Source organism: Bacillus rossius, chromosome 1 (assembly GCF_032445375.1).
Source record: "Bacillus rossius redtenbacheri isolate Brsri chromosome 1, Brsri_v3, whole genome shotgun sequence".
NCBI lineage: Eukaryota > Metazoa > Arthropoda > Insecta > Phasmatodea > Bacillidae > Bacillus > Bacillus rossius.
Window position 1 is genome coordinate 344,513,801 of NC_086330.1, and position 19,248 is coordinate 344,533,048.

General features: G+C 36.1%; 1 protein-coding gene across 3 annotated transcripts in view; it reads right to left on the minus strand.

Moving 5' to 3' along the window:
* Positions 1-3,603: 3,603 nt before the first annotated feature.
* LOC134528153 (receptor-type tyrosine-protein phosphatase T-like) overlaps positions 3,604-19,248 on the minus strand; it is a 93,767-nt gene continuing 78,122 nt past the window's right edge. For all 3 annotated transcript variants that reach the window (XM_063361497.1, XM_063361496.1, XM_063361495.1), the window contains 8 exons: positions 18,729-18,856; positions 13,745-13,880; positions 11,952-12,204; positions 11,123-11,334; positions 10,507-10,632; positions 9,768-9,919; positions 8,774-8,909; positions 3,604-5,120 (listed from right to left, as the gene is read on the minus strand). In XM_063361497.1, coding sequence (XP_063217567.1) covers positions 5,046-5,120; positions 8,774-8,909; positions 9,768-9,919; positions 10,507-10,632; positions 11,123-11,334; positions 11,952-12,204; positions 13,745-13,880; positions 18,729-18,856 — 1,218 coding nt within the window. In that variant the 3' untranslated portion in view covers positions 3,604-5,045. The remainder of the gene's footprint in view (positions 5,121-8,773; positions 8,910-9,767; positions 9,920-10,506; positions 10,633-11,122; positions 11,335-11,951; positions 12,205-13,744; positions 13,881-18,728; positions 18,857-19,248) is intronic.

Sequence of the window (19,248 nt, forward strand, 5' to 3'; positions counted from 1 at the left end):
GCGTATAGGCTTCGGCCTGACACACACCTAGGTCCCTCCCTAACCCGGACCCCTCCAAAATACACTTAGTTTTAGTTAGGTTAGAAAAAAAAATCCTCCGGGCCCGTCTCGATGTTTCGATGAAGTCAACGAAGTCGTCTGAAAGGGCGTGTAACCCCGTCCTCAGCTCGTTCAGCAGGAGGAGGAGCCCAGCCGACGACGCCGAAGACCGCCACGCTGCCGGAACACCTCGCGAGCTACACCAGCAACCGCCGCCCCGCCGATGACGTCGGGAGAAGATGGACTTGAGACTCCGGTGAGCCTCGTCGCCTACACTTTGCTGCGAGTTAAAGAAATAAGACCGGTCGCGATTAGTTGGGGGGAAACGACACGGTTAATTTGGAGACTGTATGGGAAGTCGGGAGCAACGAGTTGTAATTTGTACTCGTTTACTTAAAGTCGAGCGCTCAAGCAACTACGTGGTTGAGGTCACGAAAGACAGGCGGCGGTCGTAAGGTTCGCGAGGTGCACGCAAGCAAACCGCCAAATAGACAATTACCGGATTCAACATCGTTCCCCGGTGGAGGCGTAGAAAAAAAAAAACCAAGAAACTGCGTCGTCGGTATCCGGTTCAGGTGTGGAGTCGCAGAGGGCGAATAGAAGTTGCGAGACGACCGAGAGAGACTTCTCGTAGTTTTCGAGACTTGATGTTATAGCGAGTCTCGCGAAACCAGAGGGAGGCGCTGCTTCAGAGGAAAGAGCGTGGCAACTCGCGTCGCTGGTCGCCAATTGGTTCCGCTACTCGCTGGCAGCGCCGGGAGTGGAGTCCTTGTCATCCTTGTCGCCGACTCGCTGCAGGAGTCGTCCCCTGCGACGTACAAGGCGTCCAGCTGTGTGTGGCACCCCGGGCAGAAGACGACAACCCGAAGGAGCAACTCGTTGGGACTTCACTGCGATATTCCTAGGCGAGTACATTCGGGATTGGAACCGCATTGGTAGGCGGTGCATCCCGTTGGCAACCCCGTACAGACTTTACCACGGAAGATTTCAGGGTCGCCCTCAGTCACAACACATATTTTAGTTTTTGTAAATAATCGTCCATAAATTTTTGAATAATAAATGTTGAATAATCTTGGGTACATACATAAAGTAATGTAAATACTCTTAATGTAAATACTCTAGTTTTCCAAGCTCGCAGGTTGAACAGTTTGAGTGTTTTCTCAAGTATACTGGCATAGGTATTTTCTCTTATGCCATAAAATAATATTTTTTGAGTAGACTTTTCAAAAATATTGTTTCACGTGAGGGCTTAAATGATCCATGTGTTAAGAATCGTTGACTGATTAAGTTTACAGCAGTCAGTACCTGTAGGACATAATAAAATGTTGAGTTTTGTTTTATATAATAACAGACCATGCAATTATACACCTTCATAGATTTTTTTTTTACTACGTGGTCGTTTACCTTGAGTTGAGGGCGAACGCCAGTATGGTGGTCAGACACCGTCACTATTGAGGCTCTTGCTTGCCTTGATGTTCAGGCACTTGCCAATTATTGATATTTCTAAAATGTTACTTTCTCGAAAAATAGTATTTGTTTGCAGACCTGGTGCCGTGGGAGAGGTAAGCATAAACCGAAGCCTGAAATTTTAGATGTAAATAGTTTTGATCAAGTTTTATTGTATTTGGAAATGTAAATTGTGTGCTATCGTACGTATGCATTCACTCTCGCCCTTAACCCAGTTCTCTTGGGAACCGCTTCTTTTTAAGGGAAAGGTAACACCGTTCAGCCAAGCAGTAGAACTTGATTTTGATTACTTAATATTTAATGACATCTTAAATTAAAACGTATGATGAATATATTGATATCTCATACATTTATAATAAATAAAGTACAATAAATTAAACGGGTGTATTAAAAATTTCAACAAGATGAGCAGTATTTTAATAAAATTCCTTGTCAAAAATCAGGTCCAAAGACAGGTTTCAGTATTTTTTTAAATATTTTTCACTTTTATCGGAGCCATTTCTTTATATAGTTTCAAACTTCGGTCTGCAAATGGAATGATACGATAGAATACGTAGCTGCTCCAGCAACGAATTCTAGCGGCGGGTGCGGAAACTACAAGTGATTCGCATCCATAAATGTAGTTTAAAACACTATTTGCAATATTTATAACGTTTGCATTATTTTAAAGAATTCTACATTTTGTGTCCTAGTTTCATATTATAAGTGTATATGTAACATGAGAACACATGAATTTGCTTTTTATAGTTTATATGGTAGAAATCTCTGGTGAGTACTGTAAGACTTGCTCCCATTTTTTTCCCTCAGGTGGCAATTACAGTTTCATGGACTTAATACAGCCGAGTTTCAATATTTAAGTCATGGCTTGTATTCCATCTTAAGACTCAATCTCTCGCACCATGTTGATTTTTTTTTTTTAATTTTTTCGATATGAATATTATTTAAGGGCTATTTATGAAATTCCAACACGATACCTCCCTTGCTTTTGTTGTATCCCCAATATTTTTGACAGGTATTTACTAAGTATAATATGTTTGAAAAAATTTGTGCTAGTGATAATAATTACAAGCACTTGTATGATTTTTTAAACCAAATATGTTAGACTTAATTAATACCTGTTGAAAATATTTATGGCAGAAAATCAAAAACACAGGAGGTATTGTATTAAAATTTTAAAAAAGAGCCCCTAAGCAATAAAAGAAGCTAATATAACTATTTATTTTATTATTTATGTAAAATTTCAAATATTTTATGAGAAATAATTATTGCTAAAACTCTTGTACTTTCTTATTTTTTAAAGTGGCTCTTTTTTGTAAAGTTTATTAAAAATATTTTGATTCCCTTCCCTTAATACATCCTTGGCAGAATCAAACCCATTTACACTACAGCTCCTGTGTCAGAGCTTGAACATAGGATGAGCGAATGAATTAGAGGTTTGATGTTTCGTCCTCACCAAGGTCATCTGAGGTAATAAATGTGAAGGTTGAAAACAGCGAGACACTGAGTACAGGAGGAATGTATGGTTGTGGAAAAATGGGAGTATGCTGAGAAAACCCACCCATGCAATGTACGCCACTGTAAATAACCAAAATGAGCAAAAATAAATAAATAAACAGAGTTTCAACTAAAAATGCTAGTCACTCATAATCAAAAATATATTTTCGGTTCAACAGCATATTTGATGTTCGAAATGGCCACATTCCCGCCACTCCCAGGTCGTTTTGTTTCTTTTTTTTTTGTCAAGTATGGATGTTGTAGGCTGGCCAAAGATGACTGAATCCACTGTGGAACAGATAAAATTGGCAGCGACAAGCGAAACATCAGTGGTCTGCAAGCATGCACATGGCACGCTGCATCTTCACTGCAAGCAGTACAGATTGAATCTTAACCTTAGCAACCATTTCATGAATCCTCGAACAAGAAGCAGCCACGATAAATACTGGTTTTTAATTTTCCACTTAAAAGCTAAGGAGTTCAGACTACTCAAAAATTAATACTTGTAAAGCCAAACTTTATCACCTTGCTCTTGTTCGTGGGCAGTTTCAATAGTTTCCAATCGTTCCGATATCCTGGGTGCATTGAAATAACACAGTTGAGTATTTTTTTAAGTAAAGTATATATTTAATTATTAATCAATGGATACATTACAACATACATTTTTCATGAAAAAATTTTTATCACAGATACATAACATCAAGTTTATCACAATACATAATAATCTTCAAGCATCATTAACATTTTTTAACTGAACTTGTGCTACACTCAATATAAAATAACTATTTACCATCAAACTTATTATAGTTATCCCTTCAACAAGCACAATTTTATATTGTTATCCATGTTACATGTAATTGCAAGTATTTTTCTGTTGGTTTATGTGGTAACAGTTTAATAGAGGTTATTTTTCTGGGTTATTCCTGCATCACCTTTATCTATAGGTATAGTAATCGACTTTTGTTAACACACAATTTCACTGTTACATAGCTTCAACATTTTTGTAATATTATTTTTCAGCTGTTTACCACCAATTATCACAACATCAGATTGTCCAAGAGTCCTGAATGGCTCTCTTATTACAATGGCTATGCATCATTTGTAAAAGTAGGCACTGCAGAATGGGTTGAAAAGGATCAGTGGCACCAGATTGGTTTGAATTTGGATAGAGTCACAATGAAGAATGTATTATAAATTCATTGTTTGATTATAATAAATTTAATATTTCTTGACTGAACAAAAGTTATATGAGAGACAGGATTCAAATTATGTGGAATATAGTTGCGATATTATATGGTATTAAGGTGGGGGCGATGGTATCCTATAAAATCAAATACCAATTCACTGTCGCATACATAATGACTTATGCAATCCCCAGTTTTATTTTATTTGAGTAGAACACATGTATGGGTTATGCACTATTTGTCCCAATTTACTACTATGGACTGTATGACAAAAGACACCCATAGGAATGATAAAAAAAAAAGAAGTTAACCTAGCATAAAGAATTAACAGCTGACTGAATTAAGTGGCAAAAAAAAATTGATGTAAAGGAAATATATATTGAGTCATGCTCATTTCCTATCCAACATAGATTATCACAAAAAAGCAATGTAAGTACGTATTAAAAATAATAACTTCTAAAAATAGAAGGAAAAAAAAACTGGTTTGCTACAAAATTAAATCAAATTAACACAGCCATTAAAGCAGAGAAGACACTTAAACTAATACAAGGTAAAAAAAATTTTAAAAAAATTAAGATTTTAGTACTCCAAGGCCTTAGTCAGAAGAAAACCATTTAATAAAAATTTGAGTGGTCATGACAATTTTTTTGGTATTTTGTGGTGTCTGATCTATTTTAAGGCGAATCTTAAAATCATTTATTCTAACTAAGAAGTATAATTAAGTACTTATTTAGTTCCCATCTTCCAGCGAAGTGTGAAGACAAGGTAACAAACCAAACAAACAAAAAGAAAAGAGATGCTACGTTCTCCAAGATCATGCAGTTTGGAGACATTTTCTCTGCAATGGCTTCTGTTGCTGTTTCAGTCAAAGTTATTATAAATTGAAAAAGCTTCAAGATAATTAACTGCGACATAATACAAAAATTCAAACTGCTCCTGCAACAAAATATTCAGAGAGAAATCAATATCTACATGCATCTTTCAGGAGAAAATTTACTACAGTGAGATACAGTACTATGAGGAACAAACATCAGACAGAGGACTGAGTGAAGAAACGCATATATCTTGTTTGTCTGCCTAATCAGCAAACCTTACAACTTCACTTTTTGTCAATTTTTTTTTTTACATTAAGCTCTTTAGAATTATTTTCTGTACATCCTCTCCAAGCATTATAATCGAGATATTTTTTATCAAACACAATTCCTACTTCAGCTAACCTTGGTATGGAGAAAATTAACAATCCTCCTGTCTCATCAACAATTGGGTTCTTAATGTAAAAGGTTAACCTAGGTATTATTTTACAGTAAGCAATAATAACTACATGTTTAAATCACCTTAGTTTTAATAATATTCTAGATAAAAATTAAAGCAATGGAGAGAGTATATAGTAAATATGCATAATGTTACAACCAGTAGTAAAGATGGTGTTACTTATCAGGTTTTTTTATCCCCTATAAAATTTTTCATGTAGTTAAGAGTTTTACTAATCAGACCTATGTTATAAAAATACATTTCCCACTCGCTGGTTTACATCTACAATACAAATGATGTAGCCCACATTAAATGTTCTGTAATTCATATGATATAGGGGGAGCAAGAGAGAGGGAGAGAGAGCAAGAGAGAGAAACAGACAGAGGGCAATAGTGAGAGAGAGAGTCCACACAGTGATAAAAAGATTGCCACACTACTAAATCTTAAAAACATTTTTCTCATTGTGTCGGAACATTGCAGGAGGAAGATATTTGATCTCACGAAATTGCAGAGATCACAGAATCCACCACGCTCCTTACATTCCTTCTCTCGACAGCTGCTAGGGTGATGTGGAACGCGTTAAGCAAACCAATGTCGTTAGAGATGACATTTTTTCCGACTAGCCAACTAAAATACTAGCTAGACAAGGCAGACAGCATAATGGGAACTAATCTTTACCACTTTACTTTCATTCTTAATGTCAAGTCAAAAATCACAGCAATTACTACATGGAGAAAAGTAGTTAGAGATTGGGTGTGAGCAATCATTGCTGTGTTATTATCTGAAGTGACCCCCACCTCACTTTCCCATTTAAATTGCAAAAAGTTCTTTGGAATAAATTTTAAAGCTAATTCCTTGTTTAACAATACTCGCTTCATAGTGACATTACTAATCTTACTTCCAATTCATTTCAACATTTTCAAGCTATTCAAACTTCTGACATTAACCTTCATACAACCACATTTTGTCATGCTAACCGGGGTGAATTAGACTAACAGACACCTACTCTACAGACTTATATCTCCATTAATTATTCTGTGTGTACCTACATTTAAAAATTATGTGAAATGTGTTCAAATTTACATAATTACTCAAATTTTTTTCACTGTGACAAAGGGGAATATAAAAAAAATCAATGTTTATTGTCAAAAACCTGTCTTAATGGTTAATACCAAAGAGAAATAACACCCAATCAGGGCCGGAACTAGGAGATTCGTTAGGGGGGGGGCAAAAATTAATTTGCCGCCCCCTCCTTACCAACATTATAAAATACCCTTTTTCGTTAGAAGCGGTGGTTGAAATGATACCATTCACTTATACATAATTGAGAACTTATATTTATCAAGTACACAAGAAAGCTAATACAATTACATTTTTTATTATAATGAAATAGACTGTTATCAAACTATTGTTTATTGTTTGCACAACAGTGAAAATTATTGTCTTACCAATAAGTTTATTAAGTACTAAAATTACATAAGGAACATGTTATTCTGAATTAAGTATAATATTGTATTGATAACCATACAAAGAAATTCAATACAAAATTTAATTTTTCGAGCATGATTAGCTGCAAAAGTGTTAATAATATCATCAAATTTGATCAAAGCAGCTCGTTTGTGTTCAATAGATATAATACTTAGATTTGTTAATCTCTGCTAGCCCATCGTGCTTCTCAAATAGCTTTTAATAAGTTTAAGTTTACTAAAACTTCTTTCACCTGACGCAATTGTAACTGGAAGGGTGAGAAACATTCTCAGAGCAGTAGTAATGTTAGGATGTGCCTCCTCCAGTTTATTTTTGTAAATAAGGCTCAACATTGTTGATGCTGTAGCATCTTTTAATTCATAGTCTACTGTTAATGCATGATGCTTAAAACTTTCAATTTCAAATACGAATTCTTCTTTGTTAAAATCGGCACTGTGTTTCCTAATTCTGCTGCTTTGACTTTTAAATCTTCTACTTCCATTTTATGAATTTGAACACCACTTAAAAATCCAAACTTTTTGTTAATGTTCTCAGTTCCATAATTAATCTGTCAATGACTTCCAACATTACTTAACGTAAGTTTTTTTGACATACGACATTGCTAAGCACTTTTCTGTAGAAGAAAACTAAAAACTAAAATAAATAAATAAATAAGTAAAAATAACCAAAAGACAAAAAGCACAAATTAAGCAAAAAATTGCTGTTGTCAACAGGATATAAACACCACAAAAAATTCCGTAACAGGAATATGGTCAACAAACAAAGAAAAACAAAGAAAAATGTACTAAGAGAACGATAAAACCCCACAAATGATGACGACACAAAAATATTGAACCCAAAAAAATTCAGCACAATGGTTGAAACGAGACAAAAACACGACAAAACGAAAAGACGAAACAAACACAATAGTTTTCCAAACAGAATAGAACGATAAAAAACCCACAAATGATGACAGCACAAAAATATTGAACCCAAAAAAATTCAGCACAACAGTTGAAACGAGATAATAACACGACAAAACGAAAAGACGAAACAAACACAATAGTTTCTCCAAAACAGAAACAAAAACAAGCGACGTTTCGGAAACTGCTATCTGCTCCCGTCCACAGGCAGAGACACACATGGTACAAAAACACAGGTGTGACTGAGTAGGGGCTGGAAAAATGAGGGTATTTATCAGAGAAAGGGCTACATATTGCTCAGCCAAGTGATCACCCGCGCAACGGGTCCTTGAGATGCCAGCTCTCATCGCAGTGGTTTTACTCACTCCAGACCACGAATTATGGTGATACTTGTTTCTTAGAGTGAAGTAACGCATTTGAAGTACGAATATATTTACAAATTATGCATAATCAATTTAAATAGAATTTCTTAATTTCTTGGCTAACTTATTGGTTGCGATATGTACACTTTCAAAACTTTTTTTAATGACTAGTTTTAACTTGTTTTAGCTAACTACTTTTAATATTTTGCCGCCCCCTGATATTTGCCGCCCGGGGCACATGCCCCCCATGCCCCCCCTTAGTTCCGGCCCTGCACCCAATGTTTAACAAAAAAGCCTTTCACTGAAGGAAAAAAAAAATGCTGCCCAATTCAGTGCAATATAAGTTTATTATGATTATTATTAAATATTTACTATATTTTATAAAGTTGGAGCCTCATTTTCTCATTATCTTTTCTGATCGATCAGAAAGGATCCATAGTTAACAATATCCATATAAAATATTTCAGCAGACTGCCACACAAAGTTAATTGGTGAGTGATGTAGCCTTTTAATGTGAGCATAAAATTTGGAGAATCCATTTGTCTAACTATTTGATGGGCTGTGTTACTTTTTGAAACATGCGTACCTGTGATGTTATGAACTGCTTCCTGTTCTGCCGGATGGTTCTCACGGCGTGGCACACATCACACTGTTGCTCGAGTTTGATTTTCTCGATGAGGAAAGAAGCGGCCAGAAACAGACCACAGGCTCTGGCGCCATCTCTGTGACCAACACACGCAGCACAGTTAGCACTAGAGCACGCCAACCCACGGAGGTGGGTACATCGTAAGCTCAATAAACACCTCAGGTACACCCAAATTCCTTAACCCAGCTCCCCCATTCTACAACTCATTTCTGTGGTCCCAAATAAGGTTCAAATTACATTAATTTCCTTAATTTTGCGTGCCCACAGTGGCAAAATAATAAGAATACTCTCCTCCCACCAAAGTGATTCCATGTCAAACCCAGATTTTTCGCGAGTGGAAATGAGGATGTTGTCTATGAGCCAGTGGGTTTACTCAGGGTTATTCCATTTTAATATTTCCTAACATACCCAATTTGTGGTTGTTTCAAGGTCTCTCAATAGCAACCTCACTGAAATGAAACTCAAAAACAATTGTAACACGTCCATGATACTGTTCACACGCAGGTCAATGAAAACCAAAGACGAATGCTTGTAGACAGAACCATGATTACTCTGTGGATTCATTGGGTAGCAAAGTCGGCTTGAAACACACAAACATTTACTTCACCTTGATGATAATACTACAGTGCCCTTTTGATGACCCTGTTATAAACAAGGAGGAGAAGTGATCACCCAATCACATGTAACCCACCACAGGATGCGACCTCATTATTGGCCAAGGAGCACTCTAAAAAGGATTTACTCATTTTTGTGTTCGATGTTGTTGATTTTTAAGTGCCAGCCAAACAGTCAGGGAAATAATTAACCTGGCTGACATTATAGACACACACAAACTACTATCACATTACAGCTGACAAACACATACATTTGCCTGAAGCAACATGAAAGCGTGACATAATGGTGGCTCTACTCCTAGGATGAAGGTCGCACTCACAAGCACATGACCAGCGTGGGTCCCTTGCCGCTGTAGTGTGTCTCCACCTCCTGCCACAGGTGGTTTAGGACACTAGGTTCCTGCGGTGTGTCCTGGTCGGCTCCCCAGCCTGTCAGATGGACCATGCGCACCACCTGGTGTTGTGATGCTCCCTGGAAACAAAAAAAAACTGATGTGAGTTTTACGAAATTCGGCTGGTGGCATAGTCAAGAGTTTGGTGTGACGTAAAAATTTGCATAGCTATTCTAATTGGTAAAACTCCTTGCAGTAATCTGATTAAACTCATTTTAAATAGGCAATAAAAAAACCCAAATACATTATAATACATGGACAATCTTCAGCAAAAGGGTCGGATCCAGTGGTATTGATTGTCAGCGGGCTACGGTTGTAGTGATCAGATTACTTGCCTTCCACCAGCGCACACAGGGTTCGATTCCCAGTGGGGTGAAACTTATTTTTTTCTTGGCATTCAGGGAACAAGGCAGATGTTTCCATGAAACTGTAGTTTTATTGGGACCCCTTTCCCTCTCCCCATGTGTCAAATTAATTAGAATTTAATCTGCCCTTTTCATCTCTAATGACCTTGATATTAATAAGATATTAACACCTCATTCATTTAATACTACAGCAAATCAGCTGCTTACATCATGATGCACAGTGTTTAACTCGGATACCACGCACGCATGCGCGCGCGCACACACACACATAGTTTTATTAGTTGCATCTTAATCTACCTCACCGTGTCTGTGATATGGAATCTCCAAATGGACCACAATTCAGTATGAGACTTCTGTTTCAATTGGATTTTCAGATGAGGCACCGGCGAGAGAGTTTCATCATTTGTAGGACGAAACTCGGGCACCGTCTGGAACCAAATTCAAGAACATAAAACAGAGGTACGTGCTTCCATTCTATTAAAATAAAAAAATAAAAATTAAATAACTAAAAGCTAAAATAAAAATTAGTGTAGCAATTTGTGGCTTAAAAAACCTTGATCATTGCTAAAGATATTTCTTGAACTTTTCAGCTTGAGTTACTAAATTCACTTTTAAAGTCTTGCTGGCTGTTACAAATTAGGAAAATTTTTTAGTACAGTAACAACAGCTCCAGAAAACTGTTAAAAATACTTTTCATCCCAAAATTTTGGATAAGTGATTCAACACGTAAATTAGAGCGAAAAATCATACAGAATGGCAAGTATGCATATGCTATAAAACCCTCATGGATATATTTCATTAAATGATCAAGCCAATGATTAAAATCAAGTTCTAAATCGCAAAATAAAGTGACACATGGAGAATAAATGTTAGTAAATGTACCTGCTACAAGAAGCAAATAACATTAGCACGACAAACCTCACTGGACTCCAGGTCATTAAGCATAATGATGAGGGAAATGTTTTTCTCAACGACCATTCTCCAGAAGTCACCTACTGTCACCGGCAGTGGATACTGAGTCACTATGAACTGGTCTCTGATGCGAAAGCCATCCACATAAACTGCATTGATGTAATCAGAAGTGTCACCTTGGACAGCGTTACGAGACAGGTACACCCTTCCACCATGACCTGAAACGAGTCACACTCCATTCAACAGAAGTGACGCTCGCAAAAGCATCGCGAACTAAATCAAATCAATAATTGGTGTGATTTATAAAAACTTACAGAAACTGAACCTTTTACAGCTAAATGCCAGTGTCTAATGAAGTGTTTTACTCCTAAAACTTCTCAGAGTGTTGGTGTGCATGTCACAATTTATAAATAAATAAATAAATAAAAATTAATCAGGGTGTTTACAAACATTTAATGAACCAATTTCAGGACTTTATGTCACAGGGTCATTGTCTATGCAATATAAAAAATAAACATAATACAAAATAAATCTTTCACTTACAGGCACGTGCCAATTTTTTTTTTAGAAAAATAAAACTTCTTCAGACATAAGTTTATGTGATTTAATTGAACAGTATCCAAATATTTGAATTTAGTGTGCAACTGTAAAACTTAAGAGAGGTATCATAACACAAAATGCAAGTTCACAGGTAAAGGCTGCTGGTAATTAAAGTTTTGTTACATCCAGCACAGTTATTCCTTTTCATGATTTTTGTGAACAGTCTTCCAGTTACGTTACACTTTAGTGAATTTTGTGACCTGTAGACACTCAGTTAATGAAAACCGCAAATCACCTGGGACAATATTTTGAAAGCGATTTTTATGTAACAATGGCGTCTCCTCGGACTGCTGATCTCCTCGTTGGAAGTCCGTCTGTTGCAGAATGTGCACTTTGTTTCGCAGTTCCTCAAGACGCTGGAACTGTTTCACCAGAACACCGGCCTCTTCCAATTTTTTCACGTGTTTTTCCAAACCGTTACACGTGTAACTAGTCTGCTCTTCTACCAGACATTCGAGAAGGACCACATGTACCAACTTGAACTGTTCCTATAAATAAAAACAAACATATCAGAATGATACCCTGGATTTATTTGCTGGATAGAACAAAGATAAACCGATATTAAATACTTAGTTATTATGAACTTACTAAGTATAAAATATTTAAGTTATTCTTTAGGAATGTATGCTTACTAGTACTGAATATGTGTATGTATATGGTATCATAATAACTCATTAAACCCAAGTGGCAAAATGTCAAATGCATAAGTAAAAATAAATAATATATATATTGCAAATCAATCAATTCCATTTTTAGACATTACAACAATATTTTAGAGTTAATAGAATTATAATTTAAAAAATTATATTTTTATGATAAAATAATAAAAGAATGATTTTTTAACGATATTTTGTCTGTAATTTTCTACCAGCCCAAAATACATTATGTATGAGTAGTATAAACAGAAATAATATTGTATTTTTGGGAAAAATATTTTTGTCTAACTATGTACAATGTTTGTTACCTTATAACTATAAATTTTAATCTATTAATACTTAATTTTTTTAAATTATATCTCAAGCTTATTTTTACGTATATAATGTAATGGTAAATTAATTACTGAACTGCAACTTAAAAAAAAAATTTTTGTCTTTCTACCATGAGATAATACAATTTTTTTTAAAAATAGTAAAATAATTTTGAATTATAGATAATGGACAGACCAAAACATTAAAAGTCACATAGAGCAGCCAATATTCACAAAATATTTTAACAATTCTGTCATTACATCATCTGGTCAAATAAAATTAAAAAATTTGTTAACATCTTTTGGTTAGTCAAGAAAAGTGAATTGAACTTCAAATTGTAAAATACCTTGTTGTAAAGTCAAATCTTCCTTACATCTTAAAAAGAAAATTTCATGGGAATTTTTTTTGTGTTTTAACTTTGCATGTATGAGGATTTAACTTCAAAACTTAAAAGTATTATCCAGTGAAATAATTTAAGTTACTACAAGTCATTTATGCAATATAAATTGGTAAAAAAAAAAAAAAAAAAAATTATAATAATGCAAGATGAAGCTCAGTGCATTTGAACACAATTTCCAGCGACGAGAATTAAACCACATCAAATATACACCTCTCAGCATTACAAGTGCACACTCTACCACTGTGTTACCGAGACTGTTGATATACTGCAAGGAGAATATGTATTACATATAATCATTGTAATGCCACTTTTCTGGGGTATTTTAAAACTTGGGATTACTTTTTACTATGACTATTTTAGTTTACCAAACATATTCCAGGGTATCACTATCAAAAAGTTTAATATGGCACTTCAATATATTATGTATGTCCCCTAATGTTTACGAAAGTGACTATATACGGGTTTATGTTGCTACACGTGGGCCCGCCATATTAGTGACACATTTCAGTTCAATGACTTCGAATCCATTTTCACAAATTTACTCCTACCAAAAGCTGTCTACAGAGAGCTAAGATTGTTACACATCAAAAAGTGTTTGGAAGCTGTTTTCTAGACTTTTAAAAAAATATTCAGAAACATTGTCATATAAAGTACACTAACCAGATTATCAACCATGTTAGGTCTCTGCTCCCTCAAACTTTGCAGATAGTGCAACATGTCGACTGCTCTTTCTGCTGCCGCCATACGGAGGCAGATATCCGTAAGGATTATAGTTCCAGTTCTGCCAACACCGGCACTGCAATGGAAAAATAAAGGTAACAATGAGAAACACAAATTAAATCACTTAAAACTTTGCAAAGGTTAAGCACTAAGGACATTTCCAAAGTGGCCTTTCTTGCAACCTTTTTTTTCTCCCCATCATTCATGTCGGTTCCAATTTTACAGCAAGCTAAAGGCTGGACCATGGTTCTCTCAGCTATGGCTGGCGGGTCACCAGCAGCACCAATCTGGCCGGACATGCCCGGTATCCGGCCTGCCATAGTTCTACAGTATGTTGGTGTGATGAGCCAGCCAGGTCTTGGCCCTTGGCACTTAGTGGAGGAGAATGTAGCCCTTAGGCTAAAAGATTTGGAGACGCCTGGCCTCGACCATAAGGCAAACTAGTTGGCCACGGACAAACCACAAAGTAATTTTTATGATGCTGATATATCTCGTTAAATGTAATAAATTCTCTGGCAATTAAATTGTACATAATGGATACTTATTGCTTCAATATCTTTGATGCGAGGCCCACTATAATATGGCAAAGCACTTTTTTTTTTAAATCCAAAATTTGACACTTTCCGGCTATTTACATCAATTACCTAAAGTCTCATGTTATGATGATATGGTATAAACTTTTCGCCTCCTTACACTTTACCATCTTTTGCATCAGTTTTTCCCTGCTACGTTAACATTCAGCCTGCCTAAAGACTTGGTTTTATGTGTTAAATACGGTCTCACACTATTCACAATCACAACAGCACTTTAAAAGGGGTGAAAAAAAAATCTGCATTTGAAGACGAGAAAACCACTGCTGCAAGAGCCAAAAAAGTAAACAAACGTTGTGGATTTGCATTTCTGTGTGGGTGGATGGGGGAGGGGAGGGTTTTTCCTCTAGTTTTTGAAGGTGTTAAGTTAAGAAAAACAAATTGAATAAATTTTTTTTATGAAATAATGTCCTCTACTCTATGCACGCTCAAGTTTTTGTCCGAAGGTAACATCGTAGCAGGTGGCTGATAACATGTGAAAGTATTCAAAATATTAAACCTTATAATTACTCTGCTCTTGGCCGGGTCTCCAGGTATGCAAGCCTCTTAAGAACATTAATTAAACTGGTTTAGGCATAAAAATTTTAAGGAATCACGAGGAGAGATCACACCCTGCCTCCAAAAACCTGTCACCAAACCTTTCCACATCAGTGGACACTGGCTGACTCTTGACACTATATGCCATCTTGGAAAACCAAAAGTGTTAGAGACCCTTTTCGTACCATCATAGAACAATTAAAAACCATAAAACCACGTGCTCGCAAGTTCCTCGCAGGATGTGGACTTAACTGATGCAGACACAGACTCTTGATGACTCGAGTGGTCGGAGCACTGTCAAAACCAGGCTTGCTGCAAGTGGGAAACGTAACACACGTTGCCGTGAGCAGGAAGGTTTTCTTGGGGTACTCCCATTTCCCACAACATTTCACTCTGATGTCACCGTTGCCGGTGTGACATGTAGACGAACCCCCAAGAAAGTGGACAGTGGGAAACTGACTGCAACAGCAGGATAGCAGACAGAGAGTACTCAGTAGGCGGCCCAATTGTATCTCAGATTTCTGCCAGCCATTCCTACCACATACCTCTATGTAACAAGGCATTTTAGTAATACCTACTTCTTAGCTTCTAGGTTGAGGCCTCATTCTTGGCTTCAACTCCTAAGCCAAGAAGAGTTAGTGGCAGTGTCTACAAAAGGTGAGGTGGGTGCGATGATGCTGAAACGGGTTGCCTCAGACTCTCACTGTAGCTCCTCCTCAAACATCTCCAAGTTGCGATGAAATGCCCCGTGACCCTAGTGAGCTCGTGTTGGTGGATTCAGACCTTAATCCAAGTACATGCCAGTAAATCCTGTTTTACTTGAGTTCTAAGGTATGATGTTGCAGAACACAAGTACATGTTGAAAGCACTTAATAACATTTATTTTCCATACATCATGCTACACCAGTAACCATAACCGGAACTGACGTTCACCTCTTGTCATCAGTCGTGCCAACCATCACCAGCAAGGCAGATGTACAACACCTTCCCCTTTATACTGCAAGACATGTGACCACTTGCTAGGGTTCTAGGATTTGCTTGTTGAGACCAACCTTACATACAGAGTTAGCACGTTAAACTATTGCAGCTCTTCCGCTGAAGAACTGTCTACAAAAGCCTACACTGTACATTTTAGTAATAGTAACAAACAAACACTGACTACTAAGATATTGCCTGAGCTGTATTTGGGCCGGCAATGCTTTTGACTTCCAGACATGGCGCGCTTGAAACGAGAGAGCCAGGATGGCTTTTTCTGTCATCTTAATTCACTGTTTTAATTCATTGTATCCTTCTGTTGTGAATTTAAAATGTGTGACTTTTTCCCTTTTCTTTCTTTTGGTTACATTTGTATGTCCAAGTTATTAACAGAAGATAAATATTTATTCAATTATTACTGGAATTTTTTCATAGCTTTTATACTGTCAAGAATTTATCAGTCCCAATTATGTTGACTGTAAATGTACCTTTTCCATTGTTAGTAAGGATCATAGACTTTGCGACCACTGTCTGAGGTTGCTTGGCCTGCAGGTTCCAGCAGTGTCAAACAAAGAATCCACCAATTTTTGGTCTACATTAGTAGCCATATTTAGGGTAGCAGTCTTCTACCGAGGATCTTGGAAGTTATCTTGGCTTTAGAATTTAAATATTCTCACCTAGGGTGTTTTTCCTGATAACTGCAACTGAAGCCAAACTGTTATCTTTCTTTCTGGTTGGCTGATTTTTATTTGCCAATCATATGTGTTCATTTCTGTCACACGTTCAATGTCTTCTTGACTTCTAGATATGATAATTTTTGTTCCATCCCGTGTTTATTTTTTAATTTGCATTGTCCTGTTTACGTTATTTTTGTGGACTCAAATTGGTGAAGGAAACTTTTGTTTAAATTCCTCTACTCTATTCCACAGTTCCCTTAATTACATTTTTTTTTTCCTATGCTCACAACCTATGTTTATTATACATTCAATCCTTATTATTAACACCACAAAAAAATTTGGATTCTCCTAACTTAAGCTACTTCTTCCGAAACCTTTTGCAAATTTTTTCTGGTGCTAACAAAATCAAACTTTGTTAGTGCTGAAAGAGAGACATTTATTTTGTCTTTTCACATTGCATAGCAATTTATTGCATGTTCATAATAATTTATTGAATGTATACCATGACATGCCATTAGTATATTTCTATGCACATTTCTTTTCAATATGCTGAAACTGCAGTTTTACTCTAGACCAAACTTAAATAATGTAATTTTTTTTTTTTTTTTTTTTAATTGAATATAGATTTACAGAAACCTTGTAAAATTTGTACATGTGCCATAACATTTTTGTATGGAAGATATAGTAAAATTTAATTGTATTTATTATAAGGTAATATGTATAAAAATCATAAATTGAACACACTAATAGTTTTATATATCATTTAGAATTCAATATAGTCATGTCCAAAAAAATTATCCACCAAGAAATTCTTATAAAATAACTGAAAAGATGATTCATAAAGATATTTACAGTGTTGGTAGGATGGTACATTAAAGTAAATGACTTGTTATTTTGTGTTTCCCAACATTTATGCCAAAATGTGCCAAACCTAAGACCAAATATGAGCAAAATTTAGCAGGAAATTTTTTATATCTGTTTTGGATTTTTTTAGCATTAACAACTCACTCTTACCACTTTCCCCCTAACATTTTTGGTTAGTTATATGCACACAAATACAAGCAGCAAATGATCATTGTATCTGTAAAATCACAGTTCTTGTTTACAGTGAATGAAAATTCTCAATTACCTTGTTTGATTTCAATTTACGTATCTAGCAGCGATGGGTCAAATCCACTTTCAAAATTTTAATCTCATATTTGATTCTTAAAAAAGTGCCTCGAATCTGAACTTAGATCTCAAAAGTCAGGAATAAAATAATATATTACCAAAACCCTGAATTTATATTTTGAAGAAACATTAAACCCAGTATATTGTTTTAAAATTAAGATTTACATGTTTAGAATTCAAATATTTTCCTTTTGTGAAAAAAGTATTTCCATAAGTGCTAAACACACACACTAAAAGAAATGTATCTGTTGGTGTTTCTTTGATAGCTTCTATAGAGGTAAATAATGTTGTCCTTAATATTATAATTTTTAAAAGCACTGATTGTCTGCATTTAGTTGTTTTTTTTTCGTGCAAGCATTGTGGCTCAATATAATGTAGTCCTTCCTTGTCTACTACAAGTGTTTTAATTTCTGACTCTTGCTTCTTGAAATATATTTCTTTAAATATTATCTTTTTTTAGAATATAAAATATTTCACATACTAATAATTCAATGGTATTTGAGGATCTGATCGGGCCATCCCTAGTACTTAACAGTCAAATGGCACTCTCCTGTTGGTGTGGCGAGCCTCTGCCCGAGACTCAGCGGACCAAGCATTGGCTGCCACCGATCCACAATTCACCTTCGTTCCAGACCTGCGTCTCATGGTCAGGGCGGTCGAGAGGGAGGGGTAGTGGGGGAGGAGGAGAGGGGGAAAAATCATCGAGGCCCGGTGATCCTTCACTATTTTTTCAATGTGTGAGTTTACCCTGATAGGACAAAAATTATAAGTCTATTGCTAACAGAACTCCAATGCATTAGGCACTTATGATTGCAGTCTTGAAAACTTTTTTTTTTATATTATGGGGGTTTGAAAAGTTGTACATTATATAATGGGAAGGGGGGCCCCCGGCAAATTTTTTTTGCTCCCCATGCCCTTAGTTTCTGTCGACGGCCCGGCCCGTTGTAAATGCACAACACAGGAGGTGTGCCGCACCTGCAGTGAACGAGTATCGGCCCCGGGCCCTTGGGCGTCGCCAGCAGCTTCTTGAGGTAGCTGGCCACCGACCGAGGGTAGAAAGGCACTCCGTGATCGGGCCAGGAGGTGAAGTGGAGGTGCCACACCTGTAGAAACAAAAAAAACCTAAAGTGAACGTACAGGTCAAACGGTCCCAAGTGCTGAAAGGTTGGCGGCACACAGGAGACTTTTAAATCTGATCTGATATGGTTTAACGTTGCACAAAAGTTCAAATACTCAATTCATAACTTTGTGGACTACCAGAAACATTGTTTTTACCATGAATTACTTAGCAGGGAATAAAAATAATACTGTCTACGATGTTGTAAATAAAGCTAGAAACTTTCCAGTAAACCTGTCAACAAATTTACTCAACTAAAATTTGTTAAAACATTACCCACAATTTAGTTTTATTTTAATTAGAACTTTGTAAATAACTAATGTATGCAGCTCATGAAAATAACTTACATTGTGTGAGTAGCAGTTGGACGTCAGACAT